The sequence below is a fragment of the Globicephala melas genome, chromosome 11 (genome assembly GCF_963455315.2).
Source record: "Globicephala melas chromosome 11, mGloMel1.2, whole genome shotgun sequence".
NCBI classification, from domain to species: domain Eukaryota; kingdom Metazoa; phylum Chordata; class Mammalia; order Artiodactyla; family Delphinidae; genus Globicephala; species Globicephala melas.
Window position 1 is genome coordinate 59,340,876 of NC_083324.2, and position 12,577 is coordinate 59,353,452.

Genomic DNA, 12,577 nt, shown 5'->3' on the forward strand with positions numbered 1-12,577 from the left:
TGAACAAAATGCAATCTAAATTAAGGTATTTCATATTTAATATTAGAAAAAAATACTCAATGCTGAAAAGCTCTCAGTGAAACAGCAACTTTTTAATTATTGAAGACAGTATAAATTGATATAACTCTTATACAAAAAAACTTTGGAAACATATCAGGCCATGGAAATGTATATACCCTTTGACCAAGTAAAACCGATTGCTGGGGATTTATACAAAGAAAATCAAAAACAAACGAAAGAAGGAAAAAGCTCTACGTACACAAATATGTTGCAGTAATAAGCAACAAACTGGAAACAACCTAAATGTCCAGTAAGGGGAATGGGTAAATTGTACAACTACATGGAATAGAGGTTCTTAAGTTGAGAATTAAAAGCAGACTTTAAAAGAGTATTTAATTTTTAAAGGCAAGTTACAACATTATATTTCTGTAATGATTAAAAATTTAAAGAAATGATGCATTTGGAAAAAGATGAAGTGGATATACCATATACAGTTCAGAGTGGTAAAATTAGAGGTGAAGTTTCTCACATTTTATGTCATATTTTCACGTATTATCAAGAAGTACATTCATATTATGAGATGCATAAATGTTTAAGTTCAAAATAATTTGATATAGATGTCTAAAAAACCTGCTGAATGAAAGAGAAGACACAGGGAAGGTTCCCTTCCATAATTCAAAGCTCACTGCTTGGCTCACAGCAGATGCGTGGTCAGTGTGTGCCCGTGTGTCTTTGCAGACAAAGCCCAGGAGAGAACCATGATGCTTTTACCCCTAGCTGAGCTCTTATTTCCCCCACATACCAAGTGTTCATCCACAGAATAGTAAAATATATATATATATATATAGGAGGTGCTAGATCCTAGTACAAGACAAAAATTCAATCTAAAAACTTTTAGAAAGGTAATCAAAATATTTCTAGTTTTAATTGTTATTCACAAACTAACAACACTGAACTAGTTATCTGTCTAACAAACAGAACTAGTTATCACTTAAGATAGTACGTTATCATTTTTATGTGATTATTTATAAGGGCTCTTAGGTTGGAACACTAGTTGAATCTGCTTTCAGTGTTTTGTAGCAGGGTTTTGGAAGCAGCCCCTTTAGAATGCTCCAGCAGCTTGATGGCCTTGTCAGAGTTTTCAATGTTCCTAAGCAGGGTCTCTAGTCTTCTCTTAATTTTCTTCTGATCCTCGAGAGCACAGCCAATCACGATGGACTGGAACTTCTGATCCACCGGCCCCGCAGGCACCTCAGAGGAACATGCGCTGTACAGCGACATCAGGTGACTCTTGGCGTTTCCCAGATCATCCAGAAACTTACTGACCACCTCGTCAATGACCCTGGTGGCGTGCTTGAGGGACTCCTGCTGCTGGGGGTTCCTAATTGTTTCTACTGAAACTTCCACAGTCAGGGTTCGTCCCATCAGACGGTTTGCAGTCAGATTTAATTCTTCTCTTTCTCCTAATCATGAAAAGTTTGAAATATCAATCAATATGAGACATACACACATCTATGTCAAGAACACTAAGGTATTTTTGTGTGGCTGAATCTATCCTGTGAGCACCTATGAATTTCTTAAAGATACACGTTAAAACTACAGCAATAAGATTAATTTATAAAGAGTATCAGATTGGACGCCAGATGATTCTGCGGTTGTCACGTCTGCAGAAGCTGGGGCAGGTGTGTGTCTGTAACTGGGGCTTTGTGCTGGTTAGAGCAGGAGACTGGGTGCCCTGGATCTACGTGAGGATGTGCATTAGAGGAGGGAGATAACTTTCCCTTTACCTTTCTGAGCTTTTGGCTGAGACCCTCCTGTAATAAGACAGATTAACAAGAAAAAAACCCAGAAGCTTATTGACATGTATACCTCATGTATATACATGGGAGATCCCCAGGGAAACGAGTAACCCCCTGAGATGGCCCAGCCTCCACCCAAAATACCCTCAGCTAGAGAAGGTGAGGACGGAGGAAGGCAAGTTCTGGAGGTTCCCAGAAAAGGCACGATAGACAAAGGTAAGGTTCTTATGTAGATTCAGTAGGTGCCTTCTCCACTGGTGAAGGTTTCTTGTAGTTTTGTCATCCTCCTCTTCCTGGTAGAAAGGGAGACACCCTTACAAATGATTTCCTTTACAAAATGTAAATATAAATTTCCCTTACAAAACAGTGACTTCTACTGTTTTCAGAGCTCCTCCTCCTGTGTCTGCAGTTTCTCAAAAATATCCAGTTCGGAATAATCCTTAGGCCAGAGAGGCATATTTTGGGGCCTCACATTCTGTGTGTGTATCAATACAATGCCCCGATTCTGGCTGAAAAAAGCCATGACACGGGAGGAAAAGCTGCCCTGAAAATGAGGCACTGACTTCATCCCCTCCAGACTAATTTAGGCCAGTAGTCTGAGTCTTGGCCAGTATGAAGAGGGTGCTGGGTTATCACTTCACTATTTAGATGGAAATCAGCAACCTGTCCTGCTCTGTAACCTCCTTCCCAATTCACTGCTCTATGGCCAGGACAGTGAAGAGACACACTAGATCTTGACCCCTCTGAGGATGTGTGACAGTGTGGGTCTGGGCCGGGATGCACACTTAACCGCACCAGCTGCTCGGCCCAGAGGCCGGTCCTGTGCGGCCCCAGGGGAGCCCGGTTAGGAGGAGCACCGCCCACTGGTGCAGAGCATCACAGGCCACCCGGCCCTCCTGTGGAACGGGGTTCAGTGGGTCCATAATCTGTTTTCTCTGCCTTTCTCCTCTTCCCCTCTATACGTTACACCTCCATTCATCTCCTTTTGTCTTCTCTGCTGCCGACCTTGTGCCCGTTTCCTCTGCTGTCACATCCTGCCCGGCTGTCTCTGCTGGGCTGGAGGAGCGGCTCTGCGGCACCCCCGCCGCCCCCCCCGGCCCCGGGAGGGGCCCTCACCGTCGCTGATCTGCCGCATGTCCTGGCTGTTCTGGATGCTGTGGATCATCTCCAGGAGGACCTCCTTCTCCTGCTCCACAGCCGTGGCCGCTTCCCGAAGAGCCTCCACCCTGCGGAGTGCGGGGGACAGGACAGTTACTGGAGGGAAGCCGCGTCTTCCTCATCTCTCCACTGCTCAGTCCAGCTCAGGTGTAACGACGATTAGGAACACTTCCCAAAAACTCCTTACTCCTTTCTATTTTTTATTCTGTAATTGTTTTCTTTTTAATCCACTTGCCCTGTGGCTCCCAGTTTCCTCTCCGCTCACAGGGCACTCATTCTATTTAGTGTTTATCGATTTGTATTCGTTTTTACCAAAAAAATCTGCACTCATGTACTTGTCTATTTTCAATTTATTTATATCTCACTGTTTCTTTCTTCACTCAGCAGCATACTTAGAATCACCAGGTTCCCGTGTCCCTCACCTGATCTGCCCTCCCTGGCCCAGCGGAGACACGCCCTGTCCCCCAGCTTCTGCTCACAACCCGTCCACAATTACCCTTCCCTTTATGGCCCTGATAAGAGGATCCATCCCAGCGTGGAACTGCTGAGACACAGGGTGTGTGGACTGTCATCTGACTCCACCCTGGATTGTTCTCCATAATGGCCGGACCTCGAGTCCCTGTGTCCCGACAGCCCTACCAGCACTCAGCATCTCCCAACTTTCTAACCATCTGTTGCCAGGCTAACAAGTGATATGTCAGTACTTAATCTGCATTTCTTTCATTGCTAATAATTTTGGACATCTCTTTGTATCCTTGTGAGCTTGTTCACAACCTTTGCCTACTTTTTCTTTTTTAAACTGGGGTTACTCTCCTCTTGGTGATTTGGTGACAGACACTGTGACCATCTTCTCCCATCCCACCCTATATGATCTGTGTCTGGGAGGTCCTTCACTGAACAGAGAGCCTTATTTTGAAGTGAAAAGTAAAAAGATCCATCTTTTCTTGGTTTTGTTTTGCCTTAGCTCATGCTGTGAAGTTTTGTTTCAGGGTCCTCCCATCCCTAGGTCAGGACATACTTTCCTACATCTCCTTCTATTAACTTGTTTCACTTTTCTCATACTTATGTCTTAATTCATCTAGAATCCACCTCTGTATATGGTTAGGTAAGGATTTAATCATTTTCCCCAACATTATGCACCCCAAATCCATCTTTCCCTCAATGATTTGTAGATTGTCTGCCTCTGAAATCTCTATTCCATCCAGTAGTATTTTGACTGTTCTTACACCAACACCCATTTCTTAAAAATAGCACCAGCTTTGTTTGTGATATGCCTTAGTATCTGGTAGACCAGTCCTCTAATCTTTTTTTTTTTTTAATTTTTGACTGCGTTGGGTCTTCATTGCTGAGCGTGGGCTTTCTCTAGTTGTGGTGAGCGGGGGCTACTCTTCCTTGTGGTGTGCAGACTTCTCATTGCGGTGGCTTCTCGTTGCGGGGCACAGGCTGCAGGCGCGTGGGCTTCAGTAGTTGTGGCACATGGGCTCAGTAGTTGTGGCTCATGGGTTCTAGAGCGCAGGCTCAGTAGTTGTGGTGCACGGGCTTAGTTGCTCCGCGGCACATGGGATCTTCCCGTGCTAGGGCTCAAACCCGTGTTCCCTGCATTGGCAGGCAGATTCTTAACCACTGCACCACTAGGGAAGTCCCCAGTCCTCTAATCTTTAAAAATAACATAGCTATTTCGACTTTTATTCCTCCATAGACTCTAAAGTAAGTTTATTGGGTTTCTCAAAAAACTGGAATAAATTAGACACCTTTAGAACACTGTTAGTTCCTCTAAGGGTGTCTCCTTCATCCAGACCCTCCTCTCCGTTCTTTATTAGAGTTTTGAAGTATTCTTGATGGTAGTCTTACAGACTCTTTTAAGTGTTTTGAATATTTTGGATATTGTTACTGTTGTGAATGATATATTTACATATATACTACATTTTATAGTTGGCTATTGTTGATTAGAGAAATGCTGTTTTTGGTAGGTTCACGTCATAACTGGCAACCTTCATTTACACTTATTCATTTTTAATGGTTTTTTAATTTCTGTTAGTTCTTCTGGATTGATGATCATTTCATCTACAACAAACGAAAATTCTCATCTCTTCCTTTTCAATCCTATCAGCTCCAATTTTTCTTTCTTAAATAGCACTGACTAAACTCCTCCTGTGCGATATTAAACAGTGGCGCTAAGAGACGGCATCTTTGTCTTTTCCCGAATTTAAAGAGAATGCTTCTGTAGGTTTTTGGTGTAAAGCCCTGATAACTCCGCAACTATACACACATGCACTTACTACACAGACACACGAACACAACCAGTGACTAAAGAACGAGGCTGTGAAATTATGAGAGCGAAAGAAAACAAAACAAAGTCCTGTGTGTTTAAAGTGCTGTTTCCAGGGCACTTTCTCGTTTTTTTTTATTACACCACAACTAAATAAGTTGCCAAGTGTTGCAAAATAAATAGTGACAGGCCTACCTCCAGTACTCAGATGCTCTTGGAAACACGGATCACAAGGAGATCTAATCCCTTCTGTCTTCCTGGGCACGTGTTCTAGCATGTGTTCTTGCCACATGAAGAGGCCCTCACCCCAACCACACACACGCCTTTTCCCCTACAGGCACCCACCTGTTATCCCCCAAAATAGCACCGACACACTGTACAGTCACAGGGTCTCGATTCTCAAGATACTAAATACATTGTTGGATTCTGTGTTTATAAGAGCCAGTAGAAGCAAAGAGCTCGTAAGAATCTTATGTGACAAATTTGGCTGGAAAACAATCAAAACCAATATTCTATAAAACAGTAAACACACAGCATCAGGCTGCCTTCCAGCCCCATTCATTATGTGCTTACACATTTCACATGAGCAGACTCTCAGGGCCCGGGACACATGAAAATGGGTCAGGTTGTCACTAACATGAAACATTTGTGCAAAAACACAAATGTGACTCTAGTATTTAAATGGCACAGATGAGTCATTTGATTGGTAAATGAGATGCTGCTGAAAGAAGAGATTAATTTTCCAGCACTCCTGAGTTTATATTCAAATGTAAGATGATAAAGAGAATTGTTACTCTAAAGAAGAATGCTCCATTTATGATAATAAGTTATACTAGTAAGTTCATGAAGTTGTTAACAAGAAAATCGTTTGAAAGGAGACACTCTAGAAAAAATATAATAAATCTGTCATATAAAGAAGATATTTTGTCATTAAATGAGACCAAATATAGAGGCAACTAGATGGAACTTTTTTTTTTTTCCCACAAGGCTAGAAATTGCCAGGGCATTTTCCCTGTGAAAAACAGATTTCATCTTTTATAGAACTTCTTATATATGATTTTATGTAAACCTTTTTCATTTCATAGCAAAGGTAAAATTTCATTCTTCAGGATGTAAAGATTCCCAGGGGTTTTTTGGCATCTTGGCCCTTTCATCTTCTGTCCCCCGCTTCCTGAACATTCTTTATCCCTGGCCCACGTCTACTGAGTGATCCTTTTTCAAAACCCAGTCCTTCTGGCAGGAACTGTTTCCTTAGCAGCTTCCTCCTTCCCCTCCCTTGAGGCCGTCAATACTATATCTGTCTAGTGTATGGACATCACATGCTTAGTTTTTTCTTTTAAAAAGCTGAACCTGCATCTCTACTTAGTTTGCTTAAGTCATATTTATCAGCTATTGGTCTCCTTAAATTCAATTCATATACACATCTTTTTGTCTACATTAGTTCTAGAAAACTGTTAGCCATTAAACCTTCAAATATTTCCCACCTGCCCTTCTATGATTTCTCCTGGAACTCTGTTCAGAGGCGTGTTGGACCAACTCACTTTATCCTTCACGTTAACACATCACTTGACAACACTCCTTGGCAGAGGGGGGCAGCTCTGGTTTTACCAGCAGATCCTGTAAGAGCTACATGTCCAAATTGGGAAAGAACTGATCCTCATGGCAAGGCTGGCCTGGGCTGCGCTCCTGGAAAACTCTCTGCATGAAATCACAACTAAGCTTTAACAGAGAGAACCTGTGCTCAGAATGTTCCCGCGAGGACAAATGTGGAGCGCACGCATCCTCGGCTGGTCCCCGGGGCCCAGAAATCGAAGCCTGGGGACCAAGAGACAAGGTGCTGGGAGGTGGTCTCCCAGCCAGCCACCCCGGCATGTGCTCTGTGCCACGTGCGGGGACTGCAAGGGCCTCAGTCCTGCCGCTCAAGCTAGAGCTGCTGCCACTTACCAGCTGAGTGACCTCGAGTAGTTACTTACATTCTCTTTGCCTCAATTTCCTCATTTACAAAACGGGGATCATGAAATGGTGTGACTGAATGAAGTAAAGCAGGTAAAGAGTTTAACACAGTGACTGACAGCACTGACTAAACAAGCTATGAGTTAATAGAGATACAGTACCCGTGGATACGGATGGCCAACTCCGACACCATTTTATAGAAAAGATTTGAGCATCTGTGGCTTCTGGTACCCCACGGGCCCTGGAACCAATCCCTGCAGACACTGAGGGACCACTGCATGCAGTCCATGCCCAGAACTGGTGCCTTGAACGCTAGCTTCCTGGTCGTTATTACATGCTTCCATTATGAACTCAGGCTTGAAAATAACAAGAATTGTGCTTTCATCAAAAGGGGAAATGGCAAATGGACTTATTTCAAAGAAATTACTTCTAAAACAGGTTCTTAAAATCATAGTCCTGTTTCTTATTCAAAATTCTTGTATCAAAAGAATACTACAGAGGGCTTCCCTGGTGGCGCAGTGGTTGAGAGTCCGCCTGCCGATGCAGGGGACACGGGTTCGAGCCCTGGTCCGGGAAGATCCCACATGCCGTGGAGCGGCTGGGCCCGTGAGCCATGGCTGCTGAGGCTGCGCGTCCGGAGCCTGTGGTCCGCAACGGGAGAGGCCACAACAGTGAGAGGCCCGCGTACCGCAAAAAAAAAAAAAAAAGAATACTACAGGTACTCCCCTGGTGGCGCAGTGGTCTCCAATGCAGGAGACACGGGTTTGAGCCCTGGTTCGGGAAGATCCCACATGCCGCGGAACAATTAAGCCCGCGAGCCACAACTGTTGAGCCCGCGTGCCTAGAGCCTGTGCTCCGCAACTAGAGAAGCCACCGCAACAAGAAGCCCGCGCACAGCAACGAGACCCAACATGGAGAGGAGAGGGGAGGGGACGGGAGGAGAGGGGAGGGGAAGAAGAAAATACTACAAAGATCACTTATATTTTAGGCAAGGTTAAGATTTTGAAGGGCTCCCTAATCATCACCAAAATGATAAATTACATTCACTACTGAGACACTCTGGTGTAAAAAAGGGTCTATGCTTTAGTGTCAGGAGCTACTCATGAGCAGGATGGCCTCAGACTGGCCACTCAGTCCCTCTGGACTGGATTCGCTCGCTTCTAAAGGAGGGAACATATGTCCTCCTCCTGCCTCAGAGGGTTTTGGAAGGTTCACATGACAATGTCTACAAGAAGTGATCTTTTAAATTACAGGCTTTTATACAATATTAACTATGGTGCCATCTTGTCTTGTGGCTCCTGGGACGTTGGTGCAGTGAAACTGTCAGCTAAATGACCACATCCGCCCTTGCCCCATCCTTCATTCCTTGGCTGCCATGGAAGCCATGGTGACTGGCTGATGGCGGGGGAGGGAGCCACAATAGGACGAGTTTGGGGACATCTGTGAACAGCTAGTCTCCCAGTCCTGTCGTTCCCCTTGGCTGTTCTCCACACCCCACGTCCCAAGCATCTTCACCACCATCCAGAGCCTTCAGGGGCCGCTCAACACCCTGCACACAGCAGGTGTTCAATAGTCCCTGAGATCAGGGACTCAGGGACACCAATCTAAGTGGAATTTTCACCTTTCAGTAAAATCATATACTATTCCTACATTTTTGAAATATGACATACTTAACTCTAAGAAAATTCAGGCACAAAGTATTAAGCTCTACAGCCAGTCTTCCTGGGTTCCAGCTGTGTGACCTTGGACGAGTCATTTAACTTCTCAAGCCTCAATTTCCTGCCTGAAGAACAGAGGTGACGGTAATTTCCACAAAGGCACGGGGCCTGCAGAGTCAGCGCCCATTAACTAAATAACTGTTAATGGGTATCATTTATGAATTATGATCACTGTTAAATTAGTAACAATCATAAGCAAAGTGTTTAGAGCCACTGATGAATGGAAAAATCAGACACCATTTGGTAATGAAAACCGGGAGAGAAAGGCATCACCTTTTTAGGAGGAAGCAAAAAAGGAGGTGAGCCGGCGTCAAAAAAGAAAGGCTAATGTCATGCTAACATATTAGAAACAAATGGAGTTTCTTTAATGATTTGTCAGATGCTGCCAAACACCTGAAAGCACTTTAAACACCATGGACATCAGTTCACAAGGCAGGTCATTAAGCAGTGAGCATAATTCTATTTTCAGTTTCATATGGAAAAAGTTCTGCCACAATTGAAAAAACTAGTACAGTGGGGAACAGTAAACACCAGCTTCTAGGTACAGCCTGTAATTTTCACCCTACTTAGTACCCTGCCATCCTCAATATGAAATTAAACTATTAGATAAGAACACATGAATGTTACATTTTCTTTTTAAACTTGATCTTATAGGCATGATTCTATCAACAGTTTCTTTTTTTAAAATTTTATTTATTTATTTATTTTTTTGGTTGTGTTGGGTCTTTGTTGCTGTGCACAGGCTTTCTCTAGTTGTGGCAAGTGGGGGCTACTCTTCATTACGGTGCACGGGCTTCTCATTGCGGTGGCTTCTCCTGTTGCAGAGCATGGGCTCTAGGTGCACAGGCTTCAGTAGTTGTGGCATACAGGATTAGCTGCTCCACGGCATGTGGGATCTTCCTGGACCAGGGCTCGAACCCATGTCCCCTGCATTGGCAGGCAGATTCTTAACCACTGCGCCACCAGGGAAGCCCGGCATCATTTTTTTTAAAAGGAAGAAACAAAGCTCACAAAAGTCTAAAATTACTAGAAAAGGCCCTAAAATGAATAATTAGACACATATTAATCTTTTTTAGCTCAAGGGTTAATTCAGCAAGTTATTATTTAATCACTTGCACACGGTAATCAGAATTCACTTTACATTAATGAAGCACTGGAATAATATTCAAAACCAGAGGCTTCCTTTTAAAGATGAGTACTTGACTGCTTCTGTACCTACCCTATGTGAGGCACCAAGTTTGAGGAAAGTGAATCAGCTTGAAGAAAGGAGGGGGCAGCATCCACCTGTTCCTTTAAGAAAACATCCTTTCCCTCTAACTAGGGGAGAGAGACCCCTGAAATGGTTGAGAACATGCCCTCAAAGTTCTAAAGACCGGAGGAGACGCTGAGGCACTTGTTTCGCTGCTACATAAAAAGAAATCATAATCTTCCCAGGGACACTCAGGGGCTCTAGTTTTGTTCCATCTGGTTCAGCTAGTTCCATCTGCCTCATTCCAAGCAGGACCCCTCTATTACTCTCCATGAAATCATGGTGGTGGAGAACTTATTTTCTGAGAAGACATCGTTTCTTCCCATGATGATAATAATAATAAAGATGTATATAATAAATGACAATTTAAACATATATATTAATAAATCATTCACTTGGTTATTAATGTACTTTATTGGCAAACAGACCCCTTGTTTTGGTATATTAATCCAGGGAGATAAAGACATATATGCAGTGCTTCTTAAAATTTTTGTCTTACGTACTCCCTTGCTCACCCAGAACCTGGCGAAAACTATGCGAAAAAAATTCCTTGTGGTTTCAGGGAGTTGTGGGCGCCTCAATATGATTTTCCTGTAACTACACTTGCACACAACTTACACAGTAACTTTAGTGACATAAACAGTTACAGGAAGTACATACAAGTTTTCATTCACTGTTAAAGGAAAAAAAGTATTTCCCAAATTTCTTATAAATTATTTAGGAATTCCATACAAGCCAGCCACTACATTTGCCACTAAGGAGTGCCCGTGGTGCCCGGCTCTACAGGAATTGACAGCACAGCCTGGAAAGAATTCAGGAGAAGAGCAGGAATGAGGCACTCAGAGCTCGGGGAAAACCAGCAGAACAGGCACTCAGAGATTTTCAGGAAAAATCTTAGGAACACATTCCTGCATCTTCCCAAACTCAGAAAAACACTCAAACCATTAAGGGAGACATCTGCTCCTGGTCAGCAGTAACCTGCCACCCAAATGTGCGCCTGAGTGCGCGGGCCCTTCTCTAAAGTCACATTCCTGGGACCTCAGCGCCGGAACCGCCCCCCCCAACTTCCCCCAATAGAACAACTCAGGCTCTCATCTTGCACGTGTTTATCGCAATGGGCACACTGATTACTTAGTAACACCGTCATTAGTTAAGAAGGGAAAACTGACTCGTGTTCTCAGGCCAGTGACCAGCATTTGGAAGGTGTGACCGGCGACCTGGAGAAGGAGCCCCCCCCACCCCCACACACACACCCGGGCTGAAAGTAGCAGGGGATCAGATGGATTTTTATATTTTGCAAAGAGATCAATCATTCACAACGGTGACCACTAAACTGCCGCCTGTCCTAGAAATACACTATGGGAAAAGACTGGGCCGGAAACACCTGGCCCCCACACGGAACGTTCCAGAAGCTCTGCGGACGGGCAGTGTCACAGCTCCCATGTCGAGTAACGTACCCGTAACGTTCCCTTCTCGGTTCTCACGCTTCCGGGGCTCGGGTCTGGAGCCGCGAAGGAGCGTGGCCGCCGGAGCGTGCGGGGCCGCTGACCCAGAACACGGCCGCTCCCGTGAGGGGACCCGCCGACCCAGCGCGGCCCTCCGCGGGGCCCGGGTCAGCCCAGCTCCCCTGCCAGCCGCTCCCCGCTGCCCGCGCGCTCCCTGCTCTCGGTCCCCGCGCGCCCTCCGCAGGCTCGGAGGGCCGGCCCGCGCACCTGAGCTCCAGCTGGTCCAGGCTCTCCAGCAGGCGGCTGGAGCGGTCGGCCATGGACGAGGAGCGGCAGAAGCGGCCCTCGTTGGCCTTGGCGCTGATCCTCGCCTGAGCCATCGGCGTCCGGCGGGCGGCCCGAGATCACTGCCTTCCCCGCGCTCCACCCGCCTCCTCTGACCCGCCGCCCGCGAACCGGGGAACCGGGAAACGGGCGCGGGTGCACGAGAGCCGGCGGCTGCTCTGTCCGGCGCCGGCGGCCTCGAGGGCGGCGCGGCGGGGAGGCCTTTCTGGGCGCGGGGACGCGTCTCCGCCCCGAACACCGCCCGAGGCGGAGCCCGCGCCCCCGGCCCCGCCCCGCAGGGGCTCCAAGGGGAGCGGGCTTGGGCTGTGCTGGGGTGGAAAGGGCCCTTCATGCAACCGCGGCCGCGGCTCTGGGCACTTTCCCGAGATGAGAACAAGGAGCCTGGAGGCCACAACTGAAGCTGATAGATGTACGGAGCAAGCTGAACCTCTTTTTTTTACACCCGCTCTCATGAAGTCATTTTTAATGACTTTCTTTTGTATTAAAAAGTTACTGGTTGGGACTTCCCTGGTGGTCCAGTGGGTAAGACCGTGATCCCAGTGCAGGGGGCCCGGGTTTGACGCCTGGTGGGGTAACTAGATCCCCATGCATGCCGCAACTAAGAGTCTGCATGCTGCAAGAAAGATTCCCACCTGCCACAA

General features: G+C 45.9%; 1 protein-coding gene across 1 annotated transcript; it reads right to left on the minus strand.

The window, feature by feature from the left end:
* Window positions 1-73: 73 nt before the first annotated feature.
* BAG2 (BAG cochaperone 2) lies at window positions 74-12,130 on the minus strand. Its single transcript, XM_030841025.2, has 3 exons — window positions 11,859-12,130; window positions 2,916-3,025; window positions 74-1,463 (listed from the first exon to the last, which is right to left on the minus strand). The coding sequence occupies exons 1-3, from the start codon at window positions 11,969-11,971 to the stop codon at window positions 1,051-1,053; spliced, it is 636 nt and encodes a 211-aa protein (XP_030696885.1). The 5' UTR covers window positions 11,972-12,130; the 3' UTR covers window positions 74-1,050.
* Window positions 12,131-12,577: the final 447 nt, after the last annotated feature.

Bases quoted from the DNA above. Each gene is read 5' to 3' on its own strand.
- BAG2 (XM_030841025.2), bottom strand. From the start codon at position 11,971: ATGGCTCAGGCGAGGATCAGCGCCAAGGCCAACGAGGGCCGCTTCTGC. The intron at 3,026-11,858 runs GTGCGCGGGCCG...CGCACTCCGCAG, and splicing joins CTGGACCAGCTGGAGCTCAG to GGTGGAGGCTCTTCGGGAAG. The intron at 1,464-2,915 runs GTGAGGGCCCCT...TTTCATGATTAG, and splicing joins CATGCGGCAGATCAGCGACG to GAGAAAGAGAAGAATTAAAT.